This window comes from Lactuca serriola, chromosome 9 (assembly GCF_051521515.1).
Source record: "Lactuca serriola cultivar US96UC23 chromosome 9, Lser_US96UC23_V15, whole genome shotgun sequence".
Taxonomy (NCBI): domain Eukaryota; kingdom Viridiplantae; phylum Streptophyta; class Magnoliopsida; order Asterales; family Asteraceae; genus Lactuca; species Lactuca serriola.
Window position 1 is genome coordinate 207,344,767 of NC_136416.1, and position 24,869 is coordinate 207,369,635.

Here is a 24,869-nt window from a genome sequence, read left to right on the forward strand (position 1 = left end):
TCCGTCACCACCACCCCCACCATTACCTCCCCCCTCCTCCACCTTTTCCACCATTACCTCCGCTACCTCCACTACTACATCTACCGTGTACAAGGGGATCACATGAGTCATATAAGGGCTCAAGGGGATGCCATGCACAAGCATGAAAATTTTCTTCATTGGTTTGTCTAACAACTATATGGTCAAAGGGTGAATCATACTCCATAACCACAATCTCCCCCAACGAAGAGCTTTCACTTATTCAAGTGTGTGGAGATACAAACACACATATCCAATGAACCTAGTTGGCAAAATGATCAGATAAAGTAAATATTGAACCAAAGCATCAATAGTTGACAGAAAAATGTCCCTCAGCCAAAGTTTGCGAAAGTTTTTTAGTGTTCAAGTCCCACTTTGGACAAAATGTGTAGATTTAGGAGTAGAATATTACGTGTATGGGTTAGCCTTAGCCGTTTTTTTATTAAAAAAAAAGTAAATACGGAAACCTTGAAGTAGGTGAACTTATTCTCCAAAATCAAGATAGAAATGAACAATTTGATATAAACCAAACAAAATCTTTAGAAAATTACTCGAAAGGCTACACTTCTAGATCCTAATGTCCACGTCATCATCAAACGTATCTAGAAACTTCCAAACATTCAAATCAAGCCGTCAAGCCGTCGTACCCATAGCCACCTTTTTCTTGTCTTCCTCAATCTGTTCCAATTCAGCCAGTCTTTCAGCCCATGCCCTGTCTCTTGCAACTGCAGCCATCTTTCTCTCTATCCTCGCAATCTTTTTCTTTCTGTTGGCTTCTTGCATTTGCACCTTTCGTTTCTTCTTTTCCGACTTTTTATCATCAAAAAAAAAAAAAAACCCAAATTTAGCTTCTTCTTTTTTATTAACCTTACGGGTTTTTATTAATAAATAAATGTGTATAATATATGATACCAATATGAAGGCATGGCGTTGTTTTATTCGCTTTTTTTCGTTTCTACGTTTAAAACTTCCTTCATTTGGTTGATTTGCAGGAATTGGTTCACCAGGAACATGTTTAACCCAAGCATAAGGCCCTACATTTCCACAAATGATCAAAAGAATTAAAAAAAAAAATCAATTCAAACATGATCATGATCATGGAATGTAATAACTTATTCCATTCCATTCCATTCCTCCATCATTCCATTAAGTTCAGAAATGCAACCACAAAATGTGAAAATTACACTATTACCTTTAGGCTTCAAGCTAGCCCTTTTCCTACGAGGCTTATCAACAGGCCTTCTTTTTGGGAAACGGGTATCTGTTAGACTTTGGATTGCCCTTACTGATGTGGGCCCCCAAAACAGGTGGCTCTTGTGGATTGACCTAAAAAGGGGGTGCAGCTCATTGTTGTATGCAGCAGAAAACAATGGTTTAGTTAAAGGGGATGAAGTGGTTGTGATAGAGCGAGATAAAATTAGGGTTCTTGACACAGGTCGGATTATGGATCTTATTGCCCCAAAAAGCATGATTGATTGATCACCGATTTAGATCTGTTGGGTGTCAATAAAATGGAATTTTGTCATTAGTTTGGTTTATTCCCAATAAAACTTATTATTTTTACTTATATAATGGAAGCAAATGAGAAAATGCTTGCAAGAATACTTGAAACAAAATAATAACAGAAGCAAAGAAAGAACATGGAAGAAAATGCATGATACCCTAAATTTTTATAGATAAAATGATTCTATTTCTTTTCTCACATTCATCATGATTTGTGCAAGCATAAGAGTTGCTTTCTAAAGTTTCTGATAAATCAGAGAACAGCAAGTGTAAGTCTTTTTTGATATAAACAAGAAGGCCTAATCAAAGAAAACGTATAGCATATAACAAAATCATATCTGGGCCGATTACAAATAAGACTACACCTACATTATAAAAATTACAAATTCATAATCCACTATACAGATTCAAATTCCAGATACCCTTCAGAAAAATCGTATAGAAGGTGTGGGGTAGAAGTTAAACTACCTCATTAACCTAATATCTTAATCGTGGTTGAACTTAGAGTAAATTCATCGTTTCGATTAAATTCTCCAAGCTTCATAATCGGCAAGCAAATCATAAAAAATATTCAATTGATTGGATGCATAAATAAAAACAGAGAGGAGATTGAGGACTGATCTTAACGGGGATCTGGAAGAAGCAAAGTCGAAATGAGCTGAAGAATCGAGAAAATCGGAAATTGAATCGGCCACAGTGATTTACCTGGTTCGAGAGAGCAGCAGGTCGAAAATCGAAATGTGAGCGACCTGAGGAAACTAGTAGACCGATGAAAGAGGGCTTATGAAATTTTAGGGTTTAAAATGTAATGGAAATATAGAAATCCAAAATAGGTATTTTACATGGTAGTACTTTGCTACCAAACAATTAATCAACTAAATAATGCAAATGAATTTTGATTTTATGACTAGAGAAATTAAATATAGAATATCATTGAAAATTGAGTAAATTACGTACTTTGGTCAAAATTGAACGTTTGGTTTGGTTTGGTTTGGTTTTTTTTTTTTTTTTTTTTTTTTTTTTTGCATTCGGATCGTCCCTGTGGTTTGATTTTATTGCATTTTTCGTCCTTATGGTTTGGTCAAAATTGCACGTTTAGTCCTTAAGTTTATGTATGTATGGGACGAAAAATACAACAAAATCAAACCACATGGATGATTCAAGTGCAAAAAAAAAAAATTAGGAACCAAACATGTAATTTTGACCAAACCATAGGGACGATTTCAATAATTTACTCTTGAAAAATTTAATTTCTCTTATGACTATCCATGTACATTCCAAATTTATTTATTTTTATCCTATTATATAATATATTTTGATCATTTTAACAATCATTTTTATAATTAGAATTAACACAAATGTCCAATAAGGATTTAAATGTATAATACAATTTAGGAGGTATATAGTGCACATATATAAATAATGTGAGTTTGATCATACAACGAAAGATGAGGTCAAACCCACTTTGTGAGGTTCATGAGGTAAAGCGATTTGCAGTAATCCTACAATATAAGTACGGGGGAAGGGGCAGATCCCCCGAAGTTTAGGCAGCTCCCTAAAAGCTCTATATAATTTTGGACTTAGAATGCATTGGAAAACATACATGGAATGAAGGAACATCGAAGAAACAAGAAAACTTTAGGTATTCTTAAAGGCGGTGCTAAGCTGGCTGGCCGACAAGTAATAACCTGACAACTAATTGTTGGAAATATGTCCACTGTTAGAGTCATTTTTTGTTACACACAAGATATGATTTAAGCTTAAGATGACAAAAGAGAGATTAGAAGGACTAGTTTGTTAATTTATCATGAGATGATGATATAACTAGAAAATAAAAATAGTTAAGTGTTTTAAGTGTAATTATCATTAATTTAAATTGATAAATATTTATCTCATAAATCAAGGGATAAATATACCTATATATAAGAATATAATTATCATAAAAAACCCTAACCAACTCTCACGTTAGAGTCGACATCGCCTCCTTTTTTTCCCTCTCTCCCTCTTGGCTTTCTCTTCGATCCTAATTTTGAAGATCTAACTATATTGTTTGGCCAATTTTAGGAGATCCTAATTTTGAAGATCTAACTATATTGTTTAGCCATTTTTTGGAGATCCAGGACACTTAAAATGTCTTGATTTTTGGATAGAGCATACCAACAATATGTATAATTGGATTGTTTAGGTCAAATATGTAGGCTCTAAAGACTTTTCTTATGTTTGATGGATAACAACATTTTCTAGGCTCGGTTTGTGTAACAGCCATAAATTTACGCCAAATTTAAACTTTTAATACTAACAAAAGAGTCAAACAGTATTTGTTTTTACAAAACATTTCCAATTCAATTATCATCAGAGTGTCCCAAAATAGATCATGAGGATGTGGAGCGGTACGGTCACGCCTTCGCTTTCCCTCGCTCTCCTGAAGTACCTGAAACAATAAACTGAAAACTGTAAGCCCGAGGGCTTAGTGAGCTACCCCCAAAATACCAATACCACACTGGCAGAAACCATAGCCATACGAACAATCAAACAACATACATACTGGGCCATCGGCCGGACTGGTCCGCCCTACTACAGTCTATCTGAATCTATCCCGAGCCTTCGGCATGACTGGTCCGCCGCGTGGGCCTACAGTCTCCCCGGACCGCTCAGAAGGTGTGTTGGCCTTCAGCACAAAGCAGGACCGCCTCAACCCAGCCAACAAGTAACTAACCATGTACGCATACTATCATATATTGGCCTGTACACATAGCAAACATATCTATCTCATTGACCATCAATCATAGAGTTTCACTCATAGCTAGAATATCGACCTAACAGGTCACTAACATACCAATCCTCACAGGCCATATAAGCATAACATACTATCTATCCTGATTCCAATCCAACAGATCAGAATCTTATGCAGCATACCGTAATTACCGATCTCTAGTGTAACAACCATCCTAAACAGGATAAATTCTAGCAAAGCAATAACATAACACCCATCCTAAACCAGGATGAAATCTAACATGGCAATATCAAGGCAACCATCCTAACCCAAGATGTAAACCATAAAGGGTCGGCCTTGGTGTCGTAGACCCTATCGATATAGTGAAGATAACTCACCTCGCAGATGTCGATAGAAATGCGAACTCCAACTATCGGATCACTTGACACTGGCTCCACCACCTATAACCATAGCACAATATACTCATAAGTTCTTACTCTTATGAGACACCCCATAACCTACTAGTCAATCCCTGATCGAGGTCAAATTCCTTGGTCAAGGTCAACAGTTCATGTTGACCTTAACTCGCCGAGTCTTTGAAGCACACACCAACTCGCCGAGTCATCGGGGTGACTCGTCGAGTTCCTTCGAATCCTGATCAGGTCTCAAGGCCACCCGTCGAGTTTCCTCCTTGCAACTCGACGAGTATACATGCAAACACGTCCTTGGCTAAAACTCATACAACTCGCCGAGTTGTTCTTGAACTCGTCGAGTTTCATGACCAACTTCATCTAACTCGCCGAGTTGTTCAACCAACTCGTCAAGTTCACGGCTTCCTTCAACTGACTCGCTGAGTTGTTTATCCAACTCGTCGGGTCCAATGCATATCTTCATATGACTCGCCGAGTCGGCTTTGCGACTCGTCGAGTTCCTTCAGTCAACTTAACATGCAGACGTCTATAAGCCATGGCAAGGTCCCAAACTGTAGATCTAGCTTCTTTAAGCCTGCTTATCACGTAAATTTTCTAACTTTACGTGCATGCATTGCCTTACAAGCTCCAAATGCCAAAACCAAGCCCTTAATGGGTGCTCATGGACCAAGGGGACCTTACACTCGACTAAAGCTGAAACTTTATGCTCAAATAATCCAAAGGGGGCCCAGATATGAAGTTACAACTTCATATCTAGCCCATAGATTGCCATACCAACTTGATCCCCTTTCAAAAACCCTAAAACTCATTCAAAGATGAGGTCTAACTAAAATAACTGAGGGAAATAGACAATTACCTTCCTAAGAGATGTCCACAGAAGAAGAAATCGGATCTCTTCCCAGCTCCTTGCTAAAATCACTTGATTCACCAAACTTTTCCACCAAAAATCCTCTCTCAAACTTCAACACACAAAGGGGCGAACACACACACACAAGATAGAGATGCAAAGGGGGCTGCAAAAGAACTGAGAGAGGCTTGAGCTTCTTTAAATAGGGGTGCAAACCCCGAAACTTAGGGTTTCACTCTCCAGCTCCTACTCGCCGAGTCCAACAAAGGACTCGCCGAGTAGGCCACTTAATTCGCGATCCGACCCGCTGTTACTCGACGAGTAGAGAAACCAACTCGTCAAGTAGGGCTAAAACCCAAAAATGTTTTTATTTAAATTATTACCTGAAAACGAGGGCGATGCAGTTTGGCATCAAGAAAGAGAATGATTGTTGTCTTTTGCTTGATCATTGTCTTGGGGTGCTTCCACATTAGATGAGTTATGTTTTGGGTTCTCCAGTCATCCAAAATAATGCAAGGAACTGTTTCAACAAGAAAAGTATTCTCTCTCGTTTTAGGTTTTGTTATATTTACTCATGAACTTGTGATCCTGGTGTAATATATGGTAAAAGTTTTGATTTTGCTTCAATTGTGTTTCTTTCGTAAAAACCATCATATTCCAACACTAACATCATCCAAGTTGTATGCGGGCAGCTTCAGCTTAAACGGTTACATTCACTTTTGCAAAAAACAGTTATATAACCACCAAATTCACAAATTTCGTTGTCCTCATCCTGATTTTTGATAGATGAGTATATTAAATACATACTCATATTTCACTATTTTGGAACTTTCTTACAAAATTAAACTTACATATATTTTTTTACAGAAACAAACTCTATGTTTGAGTGATCATCACGGTTATCCAAAGTTGAATTATTAGTATCTCAATGATTGTAATAATACAATAGAGAAATATCAACACATAAAGTAATATTACACGATCCATGAACAATGTTGATTTGATTATCACTATTCTCTTTTCTACTCACCCATTTCTAACAATATACTACTAGATTTATTGGTTTTTTCTCTAAATTTCAACATATATATAGAACCGTGTCAAAGTACTTTAACATTTTTTTGTTATTAATTGTTTAGTGTTACGAAAGTTTTAATTATTTTTACGGTAAATTTACTTGAATGTCAATATTAACATGACTTTTATTTTCTATAAAGAAATGGAATATATGTTAATAATATACTTAAGTATTAGCCTAGTTTCATAACTATGCATCTTGTGGCCGTTTAAACTAGTTTAACATGAACCATTCGACTTTCAATTCTATTAAAATTCATCTTCTATATATAATGTTACAACAATCATATTAGTAATTTACAGACGACATTGATACTATTACACAAAACGAAAGGTATCGATCATACATTCAAACATCATAACCAGGGTTTACAGTTTGTTGAACATCACCATAGCTCTCCAACTCATCAATATCCTCCGGACTTCCCAAGAACAACGGAAGTCTCTGATGCAGCTTCACCGGTTGAATCGACAGAATCCTGTTCTTCCCGTCTGACCCTTTCCCGCCGGCTTGCTCCGCCACAAAACTCAGCGGATTCGCCTCATAAACAAGCCGAAGATGGTCTCTAGGGTTCATCGCCACTCCACCATACATCAAAGTTCTGTGAAAATCAGCAACCAACGAACAAATATAACGCGCAGAATACTTCTTCGGAAACTTCCCTTTCCCTTGTCTGATTGTATCAATGTATCGCCTCAAACCCTCCGGCCAATCAAAGTATCGTGCATCGTTTACTGAATAGATCTGACCTCGAGGAGGGATTTTAATGTCTGGGTGTGTGAGAACGAAGTCTCCAGTGGAATGATCGAGAGTAAAGGCGTGTGCGCCGGAACCGAAGGTGGTGCAGAGTATGGTGGCGGAGGAGTAAAGAACATAGCCGGCGGCGACGAGGCGATTGCCGCTCTGTAATGAATTCAGCAACGCCTTCTCCTCCGTTGGAAGATTATCGAGTTCTGTTAAGCGATTGTAGATCCCGAAAATGGTTCCGGTGGGGATTGAAGCGTCGATGTTACGAGAACCATCGAGGGGATCTGTTACCACCACAAATGGGGCGTTATCGGTTATCCAAACGGGAGCATCGTCTTCTTCGGAAGCCATAACTGCAACTTTTCCGGAGTTTTTCAAAGAAGACAATATGATTTCATTCTGGGAATATTAAAAAAAAACATATCATCAATGAAGGGGATTTTAAGAACACGAAACCCCCTAATAATTTGCACATACGAGATCGAAAAATACAGACAGAAATGATTAGTCTACGTACAGAAACAATGTCGAGCGGCTTAGGTTTATCTCTACCGGAGTCCACATCTTGGCTACCGCCGGAGCTTTTTCCGAGGCTGGAATTGACCGGAGAAGCAACGAGAGCTGCAATTCTCTTGAACGCATACTCCAAGTGACTAAACAACACCACCAGATCGTCACCTACGTTCGCGCCTCCCTTGCCGGCGTACTCGGTAATAGTAAGAAACTCACCGGAATTGTTATCCAATTTTGAATTAACCTTAAACCTACCGAAAGTGGAAGCCATACTTGCAGTGTTACGGTGGTTGACGAATTCCGGGAGGATGCGAAGTGGGTTTGGCGGGAATTTTGGTAGGAAATTGGGTGTGAGATTGAGATTTTGTATTGCGGCTGTGATTGTGGTGGTGGGTGATTGCATTCTATGGCTGTGGCGTTTTGGGGTGATGGGTGGAATTGAAAAGGGAACATCTTCGGAATTGATTTGTTTTGATGATATTGAAGTTGGGAAATTGGTTTATTCTCGTGTTACAGTCTAACACATTTATATCAAGTCTTTTATATTTTTAGCTAGATTATCATCCGACTTAAACACGAAGAATATTAAATAACATTGATAGATGGTATTATTTTATATGAAATTTTAATAAAAAATGTTAGTTAGATTTATTTTGAGTTTTTGAACCAAACTTATTAAATAAAAATATTTAATATTTATATTAGAATAATTTGGTGTTTTAATACAGTAATTTTTAACATAAATGATCCACATGATATTTGTTTTATCACAACATGATGCGACTCATTGATTAAAACATGTTGTGTAGTAGCTCTATGAATTTACTTTGTTCGGTTTACAAACCATCATGGAGGCTCATATGACACTTTTCATATTGGTTATGTAAAACCAAAAGCAACAATAAGTTGTTATATGTATCAACAACTTTAAATTCTGTAAAGAAAGTTAATAAACATTACAATTAAAGTGCATTGCCATAGCCATAAACATCAAACTCAGACATTGTAATTTGGTCAATTTCTAAAATATTTTTTCCTTATAAAAATTAAAATATGATTTTTCAGGCTACACCTAATCAGATATACATATCTTCCGATCAAATAAATTATTACAAAAAGAAGCCCTGTTATGAACACAAATATAATATTAGTTTCATAATTTGCCAAAGGTTACACACTAATAAATAATAATGAACTTTCACAAATCTTGCATTTTGGTCACTGCATCTAACTAACAAATGAATTTCAGTTTAGATGATTGATTCAAGAAATGCATCCATGACTTCTTGTAGCTGAATTTGGGAGAATGCTAAGACCTATTAAGATATGTGAGAATGGTCTATGAGACTACGGTTGGTTTCTGGAGGACAATACAGATTCAAAATGTTAGCATGTATCTTTCCTCTAGTGGATTGATTATATTGTCATAACAAGTAATATAAACAGAGTAAATGCATGAAATTAGAGAAGAAGAAGGAGACAGAGTAAAAAAAAAAGCACCTGTAAAAAAGATATGGAGAAGAAGACCATTGAAGATGAGCCTTATAAATCGTACGACTCAATCCAAAATCGCAAGAATAAAAAATTCAATGTGTGTATGTGTGTGTGTGTGTCTATATATATATATATATATATATATATATATATATATATATATATATATATATATATATATATATATATATATATAGTTGAATAAGGAAATCATTATCTTCCAAAAAATTGGGATCCTAAGACATCAACTTAGAGATTTTCGGTTATTCATCTGAAAAAAAAAGGTATTAGTTATATTGATTCAAATTTTCAAATTAACTAATTTGCTTGTTTAATGAGTTTTAAAATTCAAATGTTATCTCAAATTGATTCGTTTTACGTTGGATATATTGGGAAGTAAATTATGATTAATATTGACTTTAATTTTGACTCACAAATATTTTGATGATTTAATGGTATTAGATTAGATTTTGTGGGTTAATAACCGAATTATTGATATGCTTATTTAATGATTTTTTTCAAAAAAAAAAAATTAAACGGGTTTGAATTTTGAAGCCAAAACCTATAAATAAGGGAGTTAAATTAGAAACAATATTAATTATAAAATCTGATATCTCGTATATAAATAGAATGATATGTTTCAATTGATAACATAATTGCTAAATTTAAAGATTCTATAATTAAATGTAATTATGTTTGATTTTTTACTTGGGGAAGATGATGTCAACAATTTGATCTAAGAGTGGAAAACATATGATTGAAATACAATCAAGGGACCTGATTGCTTTATTGGCGAATTAAGGGTTCTCTTATAATAATATTTAGATATGAATGAAACTAATATGCTTAAAGTAGATTGATTAATTTTATTCATGACCTTTCAATGGGAATATAATAATAACATGTAATAAGAAGAGATAGTAAATACAAGAAATTGGAGAATGAGAAGGATAACAAAGTAAAGAAAGAACCTAGAAAAAAAAAGAATTGAAGAAGAAAATTGCTAAAGAAGAACACTGTAAATTGTAGGACTCGATCCAAAATCGTAAGAATAACAGCTTCAATGTAATCGTATATATAGGGTGTTTTTGTATAATCAAATCATTATCTTCTAAAAAAATGGGATCCTAAGATATCATCTTGGAGATTTTCGGCTATTAATCTAGAAAAAAAAAGAGAGAAATCAGTTATATTGATTCAAATTTACAAATTAATTGATTTGCTTATTTTATGAGTTTTAAAATTGAAATCATTATCTCAAATCGATTCATTTTATGTGAGATATATTGTGAGATAAATTATGAATGATAATGACTTTAACTTTGACTCTCAAATATTTTGCAGATTTAATTGGATTAAATTAGATTTTATAGGTTAATAACCAAATTAATGATATGCTTATTTAAAAAGTTATTTAAAAAAAACGGATTTAAATTTTGAAGCCAAAAGCTATAAATAAGGGAGTTAAATTAGAAACAATATTAATTATAGAAATTGATATCTTCTTTATAAATAGAATGATATGTTTCAATTGATAAAATAATTGTTGAATTTAAAGATTATATAATTAAATGTAATTGTGTAACGACCCAATTTTCACGATCAAAAATTTTGTTTTAAAACATTACTTTAGAAAATATTAATAACTAAAAACATTGTTTGAACAAACCATAACACAACGTGAACCATGTCTGAAAGCCAATTCATACACCCAATCAAAATATCAGAGTACAAATCCCAGTGAAGCTCGTAAATGCGGAAACCGGAGAGTGTGTGTGTGACATGCTGCTACCGCGCCGGCTCCTTTCCCCTAGCTGAGGAGGTACCTGAAAACCAAAACTGAAAACCGTAAGCACAAAGCTTAGTGAGTTCCCCCATTATACCACATACCATACAAACACATAACATACTTACTGCCAGGCTATTATGGGGTGCCGTCCTACCCGTGTCAAGCCATTCTGGGGTGCTGACTACCCATGTCAAGCCATTCTGGGGTGCTGACTACCCATCGGTCCTAACAACCGATCTTCGGGGACTAGTCCCCTCTTACTACCTTTATCTCATATAACATAACAAGCCATCATGCAATCATATCATCACGTACTGTCAGACATATCCGGGGTGTCCGACCTACCCTTCGGTCCTAACAACCGAACTCTACAACTATCACATATACATATCATGCCAGCATACAACATATCAGGTAGTAGCAAACCTAGATGATATCACAAAGACAATCATCTAACATACAACTCCTACTGGTGGGCCGACATTGTGGCCGTAGACCCACCGCTACTGGAAGGTGACTCACCTTGAAGTAGCTGCTGATCTGATCGGGAACTGACTGCCTACTGCTGCTGCTGCTGCTCCGGAAATCCTCCGGCTGCAATTCCCACAACATACTCAATCAAACACTGCTCACTGACCTTTGGGTAAAATGACCATTTTAACCCTGACCATGCCCTAAGTCAAAGTCAGAGTCAACTTTCAGTTGACCCGACTCGCCGAGTTGGCTTTCCAACTCGCCGAGTCACCACCCAAACGATTGACCTGGATCCCGTTCCTACTCGTCGAGTTAGGCGACGACTCGACGAGTTCTCCTTCTAAACTGATATTCAAGTCCTTCATCCTACTCGTCGAGTTGCATGAACAACTCGTCGAGTTCATCTTCATCCGATGAACACTTATGCTAAGACTCGCCGAGTTGTATGAACAACTCGCCGAGTCTGTTCTTGATCTAAGGAGATTGCCTTGAACTCGTCGAGTCAGGGCATTGACTCGCCGAGTACCTCCATAGATGAGTTCAGCTTCCGACTCACTGAGTCACACCCCGTGACTCACTGCTCACTCGACACTACGAAAAGGGGACAAACTCGGAGACTCGCGAACAGACTCGCCGAGTCACATGAACGACTCGCCGAGTCGTTGCCATGCACCCACTAAATACACAGATTTGCTCGATTCCAGTCCATGCCATTCACAGATCTGGACTTCTAGGACACGAATCACACGTAAAGTTTCCAACTTTACGTGTGGATATTCACCAATATGGATTTTAGGGCTCAAAATGCCTCAAAAGGGTAGATCTAGGGTGAACAAGCAACATGGGGCCATAAAGCTAACAGATCTGAGCTCCTGGAGCTCAATCTTGCCTAGATCCAGAGGCCAAACATCTTATTACGACATATAATGCACATACAAGCTTGGGGATTTGTCCAAGAAAGACCTAAATGAAGTACTAAGCATAGAATCATGGGGAAAATGGGTTATACCTCAAAGGAACTGCTGGAAGGACACAATAATGCCTAGATGGCTTCCCTTCTTCTGGATCTACTTCCTTCCTCCTTCCAAACCTTCAAAAGCACACAACAAAGCTTCAATTCTTCAAAGAACAAGCATAAACGAGGGTTGGGAGCTCTGGGGAGAGAATGGGGGCTGGCCTGGGGCGGAGGTGTTGCTTAAATAGGGTGCAAACCCCTGAAACTTAGGGTTTTATCCAACAGCTGTGACTCGCCGAGTCCAGGATATGGACTCGCCGAGTCGACAACTTAAACGTGTCCCGGGTCCCGCATCTACTCGGCGAGTCGGACCTGTGACTCGCCGAGTCCAAGGCTAAAAGAAGAGAAATACTCAAATAAGATTTACGTACCAGGAATCAGGTGCTACAAATTGTGTTTGAATTCTATTTGAGAAAGATGATGTCATCAATTTGATCTAATGGTGGAAAACATATGATTGAAATACAATCAAGGGCCCTGATTGCTTCATTGGTGAATTAAGGGTTCTATTTTAATAATATTTAGAGATACCATTTTACTATTTAACTTTTACAATCTCTTGAATTTTATTTTATATAGTTTAATTAAACATATTAAAAAAAATCTTTTTCCATTGAACAATCAATGTTTATTAAACTCTATATATACTGACTATCAATTTGACACCTTATTATTATATTTTAATAATTAATTGAATGTCAATTAAAAATTCTATCTGGCAATTTCATGATCATGCATTATCGATGTCCTTAAAAGGTTTGAAGCAAAACTAATATTTTCTTGTATTGTTCAAGAGTCAAGACGGGTTGTGTCGATTAGGTGAGGCAAAATAGTTTTGTTTTTAAAAGCAATTACAAATAATTTTAGAAATTATATGTAGTAAAAGGGGTTTCCGAAAGGGTGTTTTTGAAAAAAAAAGGTATAATTTTAAAAATATTTAGTTTAGCTTCAAAATTTAATATATTTTTGATGGTTTCGACCCGTTGGACTTGCTCGATTTTCAAGAAGCATAATCACAAAGATGAATGCTATATTCGTTTGTACAAAAAAAACCCTTAAAATCGATCTTGATAACCTTCATCAATTGATTCATTATGTCAGGTATAAGGATGTGCATAACTCATCCAAAATTGAACACACTTACTAAATGTGACAATTTGGCTTATTTGTTTGAGTTGGTACTCCATACGTCGATAAGTCGGTTTTATTGAAACCATGGTATACAATTTGATTGTGGTTTGAAGACTAAACCGCAGGCCAACGAATCAATATATTTATATTATGTTTTGAAAAGTTGTAATAAAATATGTTTCATATTTATTTAGCTTTTCTTGAGCATTTAATTATAAATCACTAATCAACACTCAAGTTACTAATAATCAAATGACATTTTTCTAAAGGTATCAAAAATTACTGGAAAAGTGTCTCTTAACCAATAGGTTGAAGCTTTAAGTCCCGTTTGGAACAAATTTGTAGATTTAGAAGGTTTATGAGTTGGTTGTTAAAAAATACTCTAGTTCCCAATTTTGTCAAAACTTTTTATAGTTCAATGTGTAATTTTCTTTTTTACATGATTTTCTATTATAGTGTGATGAATTATGAACTTGCTTAGTTTTCAGATAACTACAAAAGTAACCACCATAATTGAGGCTTTAAATTGAAAATTTCTTTTCTCTTAGAAAAATTTTGGAAAAAAATACTAAACCAATTATGTTTTCTAACTTTTATTAGAAAATTTTCACAATCAAACGCATCCTAAATTTCGAGATAACTTTTTAAATTGTACATTTGGTGAAATTATGATTATCGGGGTCTTTTAGAGAAATCTTCGTAAATTAGGGTAAAATAATAAGACTTTAACGAAACAAGTAAGTAATAAAACCGGTAAACCGGAAAAAATTAGTTAAATTGTCATTTTTACCGGTAACTAATGTTTTTTCGTAAATAAATTTTAGTTTGAAACTTTTTCGTAAATTAAGGTAAAATTTTAGGATTTTTTTTTTTTTTTTTTTTTTTTTTGAAGATTTCACTTTATTTATAAACATATTCTTTTATGTTAATAGTTATAATGGATGGGTATAATATGTTAAATTGGTCAAACAATACCGCTCTTGGTTGGTTTGATCTTTTGGCTAAGATCACTGATTCAAAACTTGTTTGCAACTTGGATTCGATTACAGTAAGGACGAGTCAAATATTATGATAGTTTCCAAGTGTGTCAATCCCCTCTTTTTTTGTACATCTCTAGTCTCTATCCAAGAACTACTACAAAGTGTGATTAGATCCAACTAGAGCCAAGATCTAGGCGATGACCAAAACTAGACTCTATGGTAGCGTTTAATACACGAGACTAGACATAAATGAATTGAACAAGACTAAACTAGATGGTCTATATATGGAATTTGGTACAACCAATCTAAATGTGTTTAATAAGGAAACATTTCTTAAAAACATAAGGGGTTTTATGACATTATCCCAACATTTTATACATACATTGTTGCATTATACTGAATATTGTCACTTACGTATATGTGACGATGTGGATGTAAAATCGAATTATTACAATTTTGAGTGGATACGAACATTGTTGACAAAATCTTCACAAGTAGGGCATATGTCATTTTTCCATATTTTAACAAAAAAGTGGTCGGTTGATGCAATCATATTCAAAACATATAGCTAGTCTCGTATGCTACTTAATAGATTTCTTAATAACAAAAAAATAATGTAAATAAATATATATCATAATTAATTCTCTAACTCCAAAAGAAAAAAAAAAAAAAAAAAACTTTTTTAATATGAAAGAAAGATTTATTTCTTTTAACCAAACATGAGTCTAGTAAATTATGGTCGGTAAGTAGAAAACTGAAACGAATCATACAACATATGCAAATTCTTAATAAATTATTACTATGGGACCCATCGTAACAACAATTTTCAAACCATATCCAAAGTGGTTTTCAAAAGTAAGAAAAGAAGAGGTGATCATTTTGTCATCTATCAAATTCAAAAGAATCATATTTTGTCGTCTACCAATACAAGAGGTAGGATCATTCCAGATACTACAAGACACCAATATAACTTCAAAGATATGAACCATGCTTTTTTCTCAAGTATTCAGGAAATTATTGAAGCTCAAGAGAACCAAAAATGGTGCTACACACACTTGAACTCTTGAAGAAAGAAGTACCACTAGAAGAGGAATCACTTTGCATACCGAAAGATATCAAAACCGGACTCGTTCTTGTTGACATCATCAATGGCTTCTGCACCATCGGAGCCGGAAACTTGGTGAGGTCATAAACATCATGTCTGCTATGTAAAACTAGAAACTTGACAATCTTGTATTGAAACCGGTAATGATGTCAATAAGACAAAAACTGCAATTTTTTTCACACCTATAAAAGATTTGATTTTGATCGTGTATAAAAGATATAAATGCTCTTTTCATGTATACCGTAAAACATAGCTTTTGAAAAAAAGCTTATCTAAATTGGTTCATAGTTTGATACTCCATCAATTAAGTTTAGAGTAAACTATTATTTTAATCTTTGGGTACAACTAATTTTTTCAATTTTGGTCCTAAAAGAATTTATGTTGTAATTTTGGTCCTTATTTGAGATTTTATAAGATTTTGGTCCATGCTCCACGTAAAATGACTATATTTTCAATACTAAAATTGAAAAAATCAGCTACACTCAAAGATCAAAAATAATAAATTTATTTAAAACAACTGACAAAAACAAAATTACAAAAACGTCAAATAAGACTCAACAAAACAAAAGAACTTTTTGGGACCAAAATTACAGAAATTAGCTATACTTACAACACAAAAATGTAATTTACTCTAAAGTTTACGTACTGACAATTGATTATTTTGTATAAAAAAAAATAGGCACCAAGAGAGCCAAACCACCAGATATCCGAAATGGTCGATGAGTCGGTGAAACTTTCAAGAATATTTTGTGAGAACAAATGGCCAGTTCTTGCGTTTTTAGATACACATCAACCTGGAAAACTCGAACACCCTTATCCTTCTCACTGTCTTGTTGGCTCTCATGAATCCAATTTGGTTCCTGGTATTATTTTATCTTTTCTTATATTTCTTTATTAAGTTTATAACATTTATTTTTCAAATTATATTTATATAAATTTCATTTTATATATAGCTCTAGAGTGGTTGGAGAAAGAGCCAAATGTAACGATTAGGCGCAAGGATTGTTACGATGGATATATTGGTTCTATTCAAGAAGACGGTTCAAATGCTTTTGCGGATTGGATCAAAACCAATAACATCCAACTCGTAAGTATTTGTGAATTATGTGTTCCATAAATTAAAATATATTTCCTTTTTGGACATAATATACCGTATGAACAAATGTAAATGACCATTTTACCAATTAAATAAAGAGAAATTAAGGCTATGTTTGGCGACTAGCTGAAAAGTTAGCTGATAGCTGAAAAGCTAGTTGTTAAATGAAAGGTTAGCTGACAAAAAATGATGTTTGGTAAACCTAGCTGAAATATATAAAATTACATAAAAAGACATGTAAGAGTATGTGTTTCTATAATTAATTAAGGGGTATATTTGGAATTTTTTTTAAAAGCTCCTAAAAAACTAGTCTAAGTAGTTTTTTAAAAAGCTAGCTTATCAGCTACTTTTTGGCTTACCAAACACAACAACATAAAAAAAAGTCGAAAAATAAGTTAGCTTATCAGTTAGCTGTGGCGCGCCAAACACAGCCTAAAATTTAATCTTACCTTTTCTTTCTACTTAAATAAATGATGTTTGTATTTGAGTAAGTATTGTATCGAGACAAAGACTATTTTGTTGGACCCAACGAACCATCTAGACAATAATAAATGACAATTTTACCCTTGTGCAAGTGATGTTGAATAATTAACTTATGTTTATTTGGAATAAATGTTGTATGAACAAAGGTTTTTTTTGGGACTACAATAAACCATTTTACTAAATAAATGTTTGGAGTGAGTGTTGTAAGGACAAAGAATGTTTCTGTTTGGACCGAATGTATTGGAATTGTCCTAACAAAGAGTAAATGACAATTTTACCCTTTTGTCTACGAGTGACGTTGACTATATAAATGGTGTACATTTATTTAAGGTCCGTCTATATTGAGTCTATTAAGTAGAAAATAAAGATAGCACTAAATCAAACAAGATCAAACTAATAATTCTATACATTTTGTTTGTTTAAGTTATTGGTGGCAGGAATATGCACAGATATATGTGTGCTGGATTTTGTTTGTTCAACATTATCAGCAAGAAATCGTGGTTTTCTAGCACCATTGGAAGAAGTGGTGGTGTATTCTCATGGTTGTGCTACCTTTGATTTCCCAGAATCGGATGCAAGGGGCACTAAAGATGCCTTAGCTCATCCTCAGGTACAAAATTTTATTATTTTTAGATTATATAAAGATATACGATGTAAGATTTAGATACTATATTAATTCATACAATTACTTGATGATCAGAGATTATTTGTTTCTTTGATACAATAATTCGGTTGATGAATGCCTTTGAGAAAAAAAAAAAACAATTAAAGCGCTATATAACCACCTTTATTTAGTTAAGTTTTAATGTGAATTTTTATTTTTTGTTTTTTTAATTTCATGGTTTGAAATTGAATTACAATGTTATTTTCCAAAACTAACTAGAAAAGTTTTTATTTATTACTATTATAATCTTATTTGGGTTTTGATAAGCTTTTATTGTCTTTTATTTTTTTATTTATGTAAATAAAAATAGGCTAAATGCAAGATATAGCAGCATACTTCCACATATATCTTTATTATAGCCATCTACTTCTATTTTTTTTATATTACAACATTATACTTACAAATACTTACAAGATACAATTGTTTTCTTACTAGGACATTCTATTTTGAGAAATGTATTTAACTATAGCATTTAACACAATAAATAATCCATCGATTATAATTAAATAATGTAAATAGTAGACTTATAATTATACATTGTATTTACATATAATACAAAAATAAATAAATAAATAAATCATGCCAACCAAACATGTTTGTGGGATGTAATCTCTATTCCCTTATCATACTTATTCTACCATTTCATCGAATTAAACATACCCTTAATTAGCTTTAAGCAACGATTTTTTGGACATTAATCCATTACTTTTATGGCAGGAGATAATGCACCATATGGGTCTTTACATGGCTAAAGGAAGAGGAGCAAAAATAGCAAAGGATGTGACTTTTGATGGACTAAAAAAGTGATTATATGTTGTGTATGTTAAAGTTCAAGTTTGTCTCTAGAAAGATATGAGGTGCTTTTTCTTATTATGTTAATTCCTAAAATAATACCCTAGTTACAAGTTTGAACTGCCTAAGTTGACAATAGCATTACCACTTTATGCTCGACACATTTAAATACTACTTTACATAGCAATCTTATATGAACAGCCTCCAATTTTACAATTCTTTTTCTCCAAATCATTTCAGGCTTTAATGTTTCTAATCAAAGAAAACCTACTTTGTTTCACTTAAATTTGTCAATATCTGAACATGTACAATATTCTTTTATACAAGTACATTTGAAATGCCACATTTAGCTCCATTTGGTTATTATGTTAGTATGTTTTAGTTAGATTTGATGATTATGGGAATAAGTTTATAAGTAATCTAGAGTAGGTTGTAATCAATTTATCACGTTCCATTTAAATGACGCTTTTAGTTGGGGGGTTGTTTAATAACCTCTAAATGCGCATTTAACATACTCCTTCCGTCCCATAATTATAGTCCATCTTTCCTTTTTGGTTTGTCCCAAAATAATAGTCAACTTCTAAAAATAAATAACATTTTTACCAAAATACCCTCTAAATGCGCATTTAAAATCTGTGTGTTTTTTTGTCTGTGGACAATAATATTGGGACGGAGGGAGTATTTGATACAGCTTTTGAATTTTGAATGTATAAGGAATCCTACCTTCTCTAAACCATTAAGATGTTGAAATCATTTGACAATAAATGGTTCATGATGCCTTAGCTCATCCCCAGGTATAAAATTTTATTTCTTTCAGATTATATAAAGATATAAGATTTAAAATTTAGATACTATATTATTTGATATATAATTAATTATCTAAATCATTAGATTCATTGTTTCCTTGATATATTGACTTGAAAACGACTTAGAAAGATCCGATTAATGAACCCCTTTGAATCATAGATCATGGTGCTTTTTTTTTTTTTAAAATTATAATCTTATTTGGGTTTGACGAGCTTTTATTATGTTTAATGTTTTATTTATGTAAATAAAAACCGGGCTAAATTCCCAAATAAAAAAGAACTAAATTCCAATTATATGTTTATTATAGCCACCAACTTTTGTTTTTCTATTACAACATTATACTTAAAATTATTTTATTCATCCTCAAGAAACACATCTAACTATAGCATCATCCGTTCATTTTTTTTTCTTATTAAGACATTGCAATCTGAAAATTTTACCTAACTAAGACAGTGAAAATTGCTTTGTATGTGGATTGGATGGATACAACAGTGTAGATTTTTCACGGTATAATGTTGTAATAGGAAGAAACAAATGTTGTAACTTGTAAATAATAATAAGAGGGATTTTAAGTACTTTTGATCCAAGGATTGATTTTATGGCAGGAGATAATGAACCAACCACATTGGTCTTTACATGGCTAAAGGACGAGGAGCAAAAATAGTAAAACATGTGTCTTTTGGTGCACTAAAAAACCAAAAATACCAATGGATATATTAATATATGATATGATATGTTAAAGTTTGTCTCTAGAAATCCATGATGTGCTATTTCTTATCATGTCAATTCCATGGATACATTTTCTAATTTCTAGTACTAGTGAATAGGTTACTTACAAAAAGCCTAATTAGCTACAAAAAAGCAAATCTATTCCTGGAGCCTTAACTGCTTAAAGAATAGCCCAGAATGGTTCTCAGGTGCCCGATATACAAATACAACAACAGAACCTCCATTATTGCGCTGCAAAAAAAAAAAAAAAAAAAAAAAAAAAAAAAGTAGAAATTATTATTTCGTAAATAAAAAAATAAATAAATCAAAGAAAACAAAAATGGGAAACCTTTCCATCAAGAATTACAAGTTCGCCATCAACCCATCTAGGATTTTGAAATCCCGCCTCTGCAAGCCTCCCTTGTCCTCGATATCGAGCAATCTGAATTGCCAAAAAATATCTCAAAGAAGCTCACTTTTTTAAAAAAATTACAAAATTGGTCCCTGTGTTTTCTGATTTTTATTGTGTTTAGTCCAAATATGAAGCTTTTTTCGAATATTGGACCTTATATCAGATTTCACATCGATTTTGGTCCTTATTTCAGAGTTTCATATTGATTTTGGTCCTTAAGTCAAGGTTTCATGGACCAAAATTGATATGAAACATTAAAAATAAGGACAAAAGTTAAAAAGGGTTTCAAGTTTGGTCCTTATTTTAGGGTTTCATATCAATGTTGGTCCTTATTTCAAGGTTCCTGGGACCAAAATTGATATGGAACCTTGAAATAAAGACCAAAACTGTAAAAGGTCTCAATTCAGGGTTTCATATAGTTTTTTTGGTGTTTAAGATTTTATGATTTTGGTGTCCTTATTGCAAGGTTCCACATACCAAAATTGATTTGAAACCTTACATAAGAACCAAAACTGAATAAACTTACAATTTTGGTCCTTATTTAAAGGTTCCCTGGACCATAATTGATATGAAACCTTATAAAAAGGACCGAAACTCAAAAAAGTTTCAATTTTGGTTCTTGATTTAAGGTTTCACATCAATTTTGGTCTTTAATTCAAGATTTCAGGAACCAAATTTGATATAAAGCCTTGAAATAAGGACCAAAAGTGAAAAACATTTCAATTCTGGACTAAACATGCAAAGATCAGAAAGCATAGGGACCATTTTTGTAATTTACTGTAATAAAAGTATGTTAGAAACAAGACACTAAAGACTTGCCACTCCAAATTCTTCTGGGATGATCCCTCCATGAGGAAGCTGATATTTAGTTCCAACTTTTGCACGAAATGCTACCTTTTGGAGTAAAAAAAAAATATATGTTAAAAAAGATGAAAATAGTTGTAAGATATGATTTTTTTTTCATTTTAGAATGTAAATGACACACCTGTCCAGCTGGCACGTGTGGGTCCCCCGTAATTTTAACTGCTTCTACATACTCATAAAACTCAAGATTTGTAAACTCCTTGTTTTCATCCTCTTTCCACTGACCAAATTTTCGTTTTAATTGAACAATTTCATAAGTGTAATACCCATGTCCAACATAAATTCCTGCATCAAATTTATCATTAAATTAACAACATATGAAGAAAAGAAAGATTTTAAAAGATTACCATTTAAAGGGTCTCCAGTTAACGGAAGCTCAATCCGGTTGAATGTTGTAGATCCAGATAAAGATTGACGATTTTGCCCCTGATTAATGGTGAGATTTATCAACTCATCCACATTGTCAAGCACCTGAGAATTAGAAATATATCATCAAGAACTTGAAGACTTATTTTTCTAAACAACAAAAAAAATGTACCCAAATGACAAATGACAAATCTAACCTTCACGGGTATCTCCCCTCTTACAATAGACCTTGCAAGATCAAGAATAACATTGTCTGTGCTCTGACTTTTACTATCTTGAATTTCACCATTATTGCCTAAAGAATCTTGTGGATTCTCTTTGTCTATTTTGAAAGTGAAAGATGAGAGATTTTTCTTTTCTAATTTGGCAGGTGTTCGAATTATATCTTTACAAGATTTGTTAGAAGAAGCTTCTTGTGCCAAATCACTAACCATAATCTTGACTGCAGTTTGACTATTACCTTCATTATCAACTATTGTAATCCCAACATCAAAATCAATCTCATATTGCTCTGTATCACTATCCAACTCTGTATCACTCTCTCTTTCTTCTTCTACTTCTTCATCTTCTTCCTCCATTATTTGTTCAACCACCTTTGATATTAAACTCATGTCTATTTTTCCTAGTGGTGTGAGATTCATCACCTTAATTTTCACATCTTTTGCACCAGGAATTATATCTCTTAAAATATTCTCAAAACCAGCATTCGTGTCTTCATTGTCATTTGCAGATAGATCACTTTCTTCATCCATGGAGTCCAGGGAATTCAAAGTATTGATAAGACTTGATGATGTGGCGGAATCAATTGAAAAGTTTCTAGAAATCTCGCTTTGTTTCAAGTATACAATCTGGTTATGCAAATTCAATCCCATGGTGAAATAAGTGAAGGATCAGATGACAGAAGTTAATAGAAATTGAGATAGAATGATAGATAAAGAAAGCTACCTGATGTTTGTATTCTCCTTTCTCATTCATTGTGATAAAAACCTCAAACAAAGGGACACCATCTGCAGCCTCAGCAAGCTGCCTGAACAACAATGCATCTTTAGAATCAACCAATGTACATATACAGAAGGGTAAAATAGTCATTTTCTCAGATTCAAAGAGTAAAATGTTGAAAATTATGCACAAGGTTTAGTTACTAAACCTGGGAGTATAACTTCTTGCAAGGTATCTTCCATACTCTGCACTTATCTGGATAATACGACCATATGGATCTTGGCTATCATCTGAAAATCCAGCCCACCACCCTACCTGAAATGGCATATGAACAACATAAAGTAAACCATATGTGAAAAAGCACAGAAAAAGAATGCATATAGTTCTCAAAGTCCACGATAGAATGGTTGTAGCAACTCACCAACCCTGCACTAGCATGATCTCGTACAAAGGCTGCATCCTTGAAACGTTCTTCCTTTATGGCTTTCTGCAACATCATGAAAATAGATAAGCACTACAGGTATTGTAATTGTAGATGTGATTGTGATTGTGATTGTGATTGTGATGCTCCCCATTAATAACAAAGCACATTATTCTCTTACATTCAGCTGAGACATCACTCTACCAACAGTATCATTAGTTGCAGCTGCTGCAATTGCCACCTTAATCCTAGCAGCTTCTTCGTAGTCCTCTTTAACAACAGCAAGGTGTAGTTGATTCTGTAGTGACATACATGTCAGAATGTCATTACAATAGTCTAGAGTAGAAAAGAGTATACTCAAACAGTCAAACACAATACCTCCAAGATAGAAACGATAATCTCCTGCTTATCCACCTCACTGAAATGCTTCTTCCACCGTTCCCAATCCCAATCTTCATTACCACCTCCATCTCCAACGATCACAGCACCACCACCAGAATCATCCATTTTCCCTTTGTCGTTTTCCGGTTGATTAATATTATAGTGATAGCCATCCATGTAATCATCGAACCACTTAATCACATTTTTAAAGTAGTCGTGAACCGCCGAGTCCCAACGGCGAGGGCTTTCGTTGTCTCTGGTGTTGCCTTCATCGTTATTCTTTTGGCAGCGACAGATGGTCTTAGAATGAAAACCAATGGAGAGAGATTGCGAGAAGAGAGTCGACGAATAGGTTGATCGGTGGTTCAAAGGAGAGGTGGTGTTGAATTTAAGGGTTGCGTAGGAGAGTTTGTGGGGAGTTGGATCGAAGTTGCGAGTGGAGGAAGGGAAGGTTGGGGGAGATATAGACGCCATTGAAGAGAAGAGACAGAAAGGAGGTTCGAGTGTAGACGATGGGGATGCAGAAAATTGCAAAGGATAAGAGAAGCAGTACGGTGGCGCACGGTGGAGCAGGGGAGCAAAACAGCTTACGGAAGGATGGAGCAAGTGTGGCAGCCAATCACAGAAATTGAATAATGACAAATTTACATAAACAGTCCTCCTGATTTATGAAATTTCATTTTGTTACAAATTTTGTTTATCTAACACAAAACTATAAAATTGGTCCTTGTGGTATTCAAAAAACTTTGGATGAGGTCCAAAAAGTTTTCAACTTCCATGGAAAGTCCAAAATCAAAGTTTTTCTGGGTTTTTGGTCCTTGATACACTTAAAAAGACGATTTTACCCTTTTCATTTCTTTTCTCTATTTTCTTTATTTATTTTGATATATAAATAATGAAAAATAAAAACAAAACTAAAATCTCACCCAACCCTCATCCTCATCCTCATCCTCCTTTTCTCTCTCTCTCTCTCTCTCTCTCTCTCTCTCTCTCTCTCTCTCACACACGTTATTCAACCACCATCACCGCCACCATATGCTTGCCGGAACCCTACATCATACACCATTGATTACCCCATCATCAACATCCAGTCACATC

General features: G+C 34.1%; 4 protein-coding genes across 5 annotated transcripts; 1 reads left to right on the top strand and 3 right to left on the bottom strand.

The window, feature by feature from the left end:
• Nucleotides 1-492: 492 nt before the first annotated feature.
• On the bottom strand, nt 493-2,370 carry LOC145075081 (protein translocase subunit). Of its 2 annotated transcripts, none has more exons than XM_079021392.1 (4): nt 2,227-2,370; nt 1,211-1,511; nt 931-1,052; nt 493-828 (listed from the first exon to the last, which is right to left on the bottom strand). In XM_079021392.1, exons 2-4 carry the CDS (start codon nt 1,485-1,487, stop codon nt 652-654), a joined length of 576 nt encoding a protein of 191 aa, XP_078877518.1. In that variant the 5' UTR covers nt 1,488-1,511; nt 2,227-2,370; the 3' UTR covers nt 493-651. The 2 variants fall into 2 exon arrangements, with proteins under 2 accessions (XP_078877518.1, XP_078877519.1); XM_079021393.1 differs by lacking the exon at nt 2,227-2,370 and adding an exon at nt 1,990-2,135.
• Nucleotides 2,371-6,807: 4,437 nt separating this feature from the next.
• Nucleotides 6,808-8,355, bottom strand: LOC145074621 (Inositol monophosphatase family protein). The gene is made up of 2 exons (XM_079020969.1): nt 7,855-8,355; nt 6,808-7,736 (listed from the first exon to the last, which is right to left on the bottom strand). Exons 1-2 carry the CDS (start codon nt 8,251-8,253, stop codon nt 6,939-6,941), a joined length of 1,197 nt encoding a protein of 398 aa, XP_078877095.1. The 5' UTR covers nt 8,254-8,355; the 3' UTR covers nt 6,808-6,938.
• Nucleotides 8,356-15,713: 7,358 nt separating this feature from the next.
• On the top strand, nt 15,714-19,089 carry LOC145076725 (nicotinamidase 1-like). Its single transcript, XM_079022526.1, has 5 exons — nt 15,714-15,913; nt 16,518-16,701; nt 16,792-16,925; nt 17,842-18,027; nt 18,799-19,089. The coding sequence occupies exons 1-5, from the start codon at nt 15,773-15,775 to the stop codon at nt 18,886-18,888; spliced, it is 735 nt and encodes a 244-aa protein (XP_078878652.1). The 5' UTR covers nt 15,714-15,772; the 3' UTR covers nt 18,889-19,089.
• A 1,283-nt stretch (nt 19,090-20,372) lies between these two features.
• LOC145076724 (protein EXECUTER 1, chloroplastic-like) lies at nt 20,373-24,405 on the bottom strand. The gene is made up of 11 exons (XM_079022525.1): nt 23,769-24,405; nt 23,572-23,688; nt 23,391-23,456; nt 23,178-23,284; nt 22,976-23,057; nt 22,228-22,878; nt 22,012-22,135; nt 21,786-21,949; nt 21,620-21,694; nt 20,738-20,830; nt 20,373-20,640 (listed from the first exon to the last, which is right to left on the bottom strand). The coding sequence occupies exons 1-11, from the start codon at nt 24,243-24,245 to the stop codon at nt 20,548-20,550; spliced, it is 2,049 nt and encodes a 682-aa protein (XP_078878651.1). The 5' UTR covers nt 24,246-24,405; the 3' UTR covers nt 20,373-20,547.
• Between the last annotated feature and the right edge of the window lie 464 nt (nt 24,406-24,869).

Excerpts from the sequence above, each read along its gene's own strand:
- LOC145076724 (XM_079022525.1), bottom strand. The coding sequence starts at position 24,245 with ATGGCGTCTATATCTCCCCCAACCTTCCCTTCCTCCACTCGCAACTTC. Across the intron at positions 22,879-22,975 it reads AAGGAGAATACAAACATCAG|ATTGTATACTTGAAACAAAG; the intron begins GTAGCTTTCTTT and ends TTGCATAACCAG. Across the intron at positions 20,831-21,619 it reads TCCCAGAAGAATTTGGAGTG|ATTGCTCGATATCGAGGACA; the intron begins GCAAGTCTTTAG and ends TTGGCAATTCAG.
- LOC145075081 (XM_079021392.1), bottom strand. The coding sequence starts at position 1,487 with ATGCTTTTTGGGGCAATAAGATCCATAATCCGACCTGTGTCAAGAACC. Across the intron at positions 1,053-1,210 it reads GGCTAGCTTGAAGCCTAAAG|GGCCTTATGCTTGGGTTAAA; the intron begins GTAATAGTGTAA and ends GTGGAAATGTAG. Across the intron at positions 829-930 it reads AACGCCATGCCTTCATATTG|TCGGAAAAGAAGAAACGAAA; the intron begins GTATCATATATT and ends GATGATAAAAAG.
- LOC145076725 (XM_079022526.1), top strand. The coding sequence starts at position 15,773 with ATGGTGCTACACACACTTGAACTCTTGAAGAAAGAAGTACCACTAGAA. Across the intron at positions 16,702-16,791 it reads TGAATCCAATTTGGTTCCTG|CTCTAGAGTGGTTGGAGAAA; the intron begins GTATTATTTTAT and ends TTTTATATATAG. Across the intron at positions 16,926-17,841 it reads AAACCAATAACATCCAACTC|TTATTGGTGGCAGGAATATG; the intron begins GTAAGTATTTGT and ends TGTTTGTTTAAG.
- LOC145074621 (XM_079020969.1), bottom strand. The coding sequence starts at position 8,253 with ATGCAATCACCCACCACCACAATCACAGCCGCAATACAAAATCTCAAT. Across the intron at positions 7,737-7,854 it reads AGCCGCTCGACATTGTTTCT|AATGAAATCATATTGTCTTC; the intron begins GTACGTAGACTA and ends TAATATTCCCAG.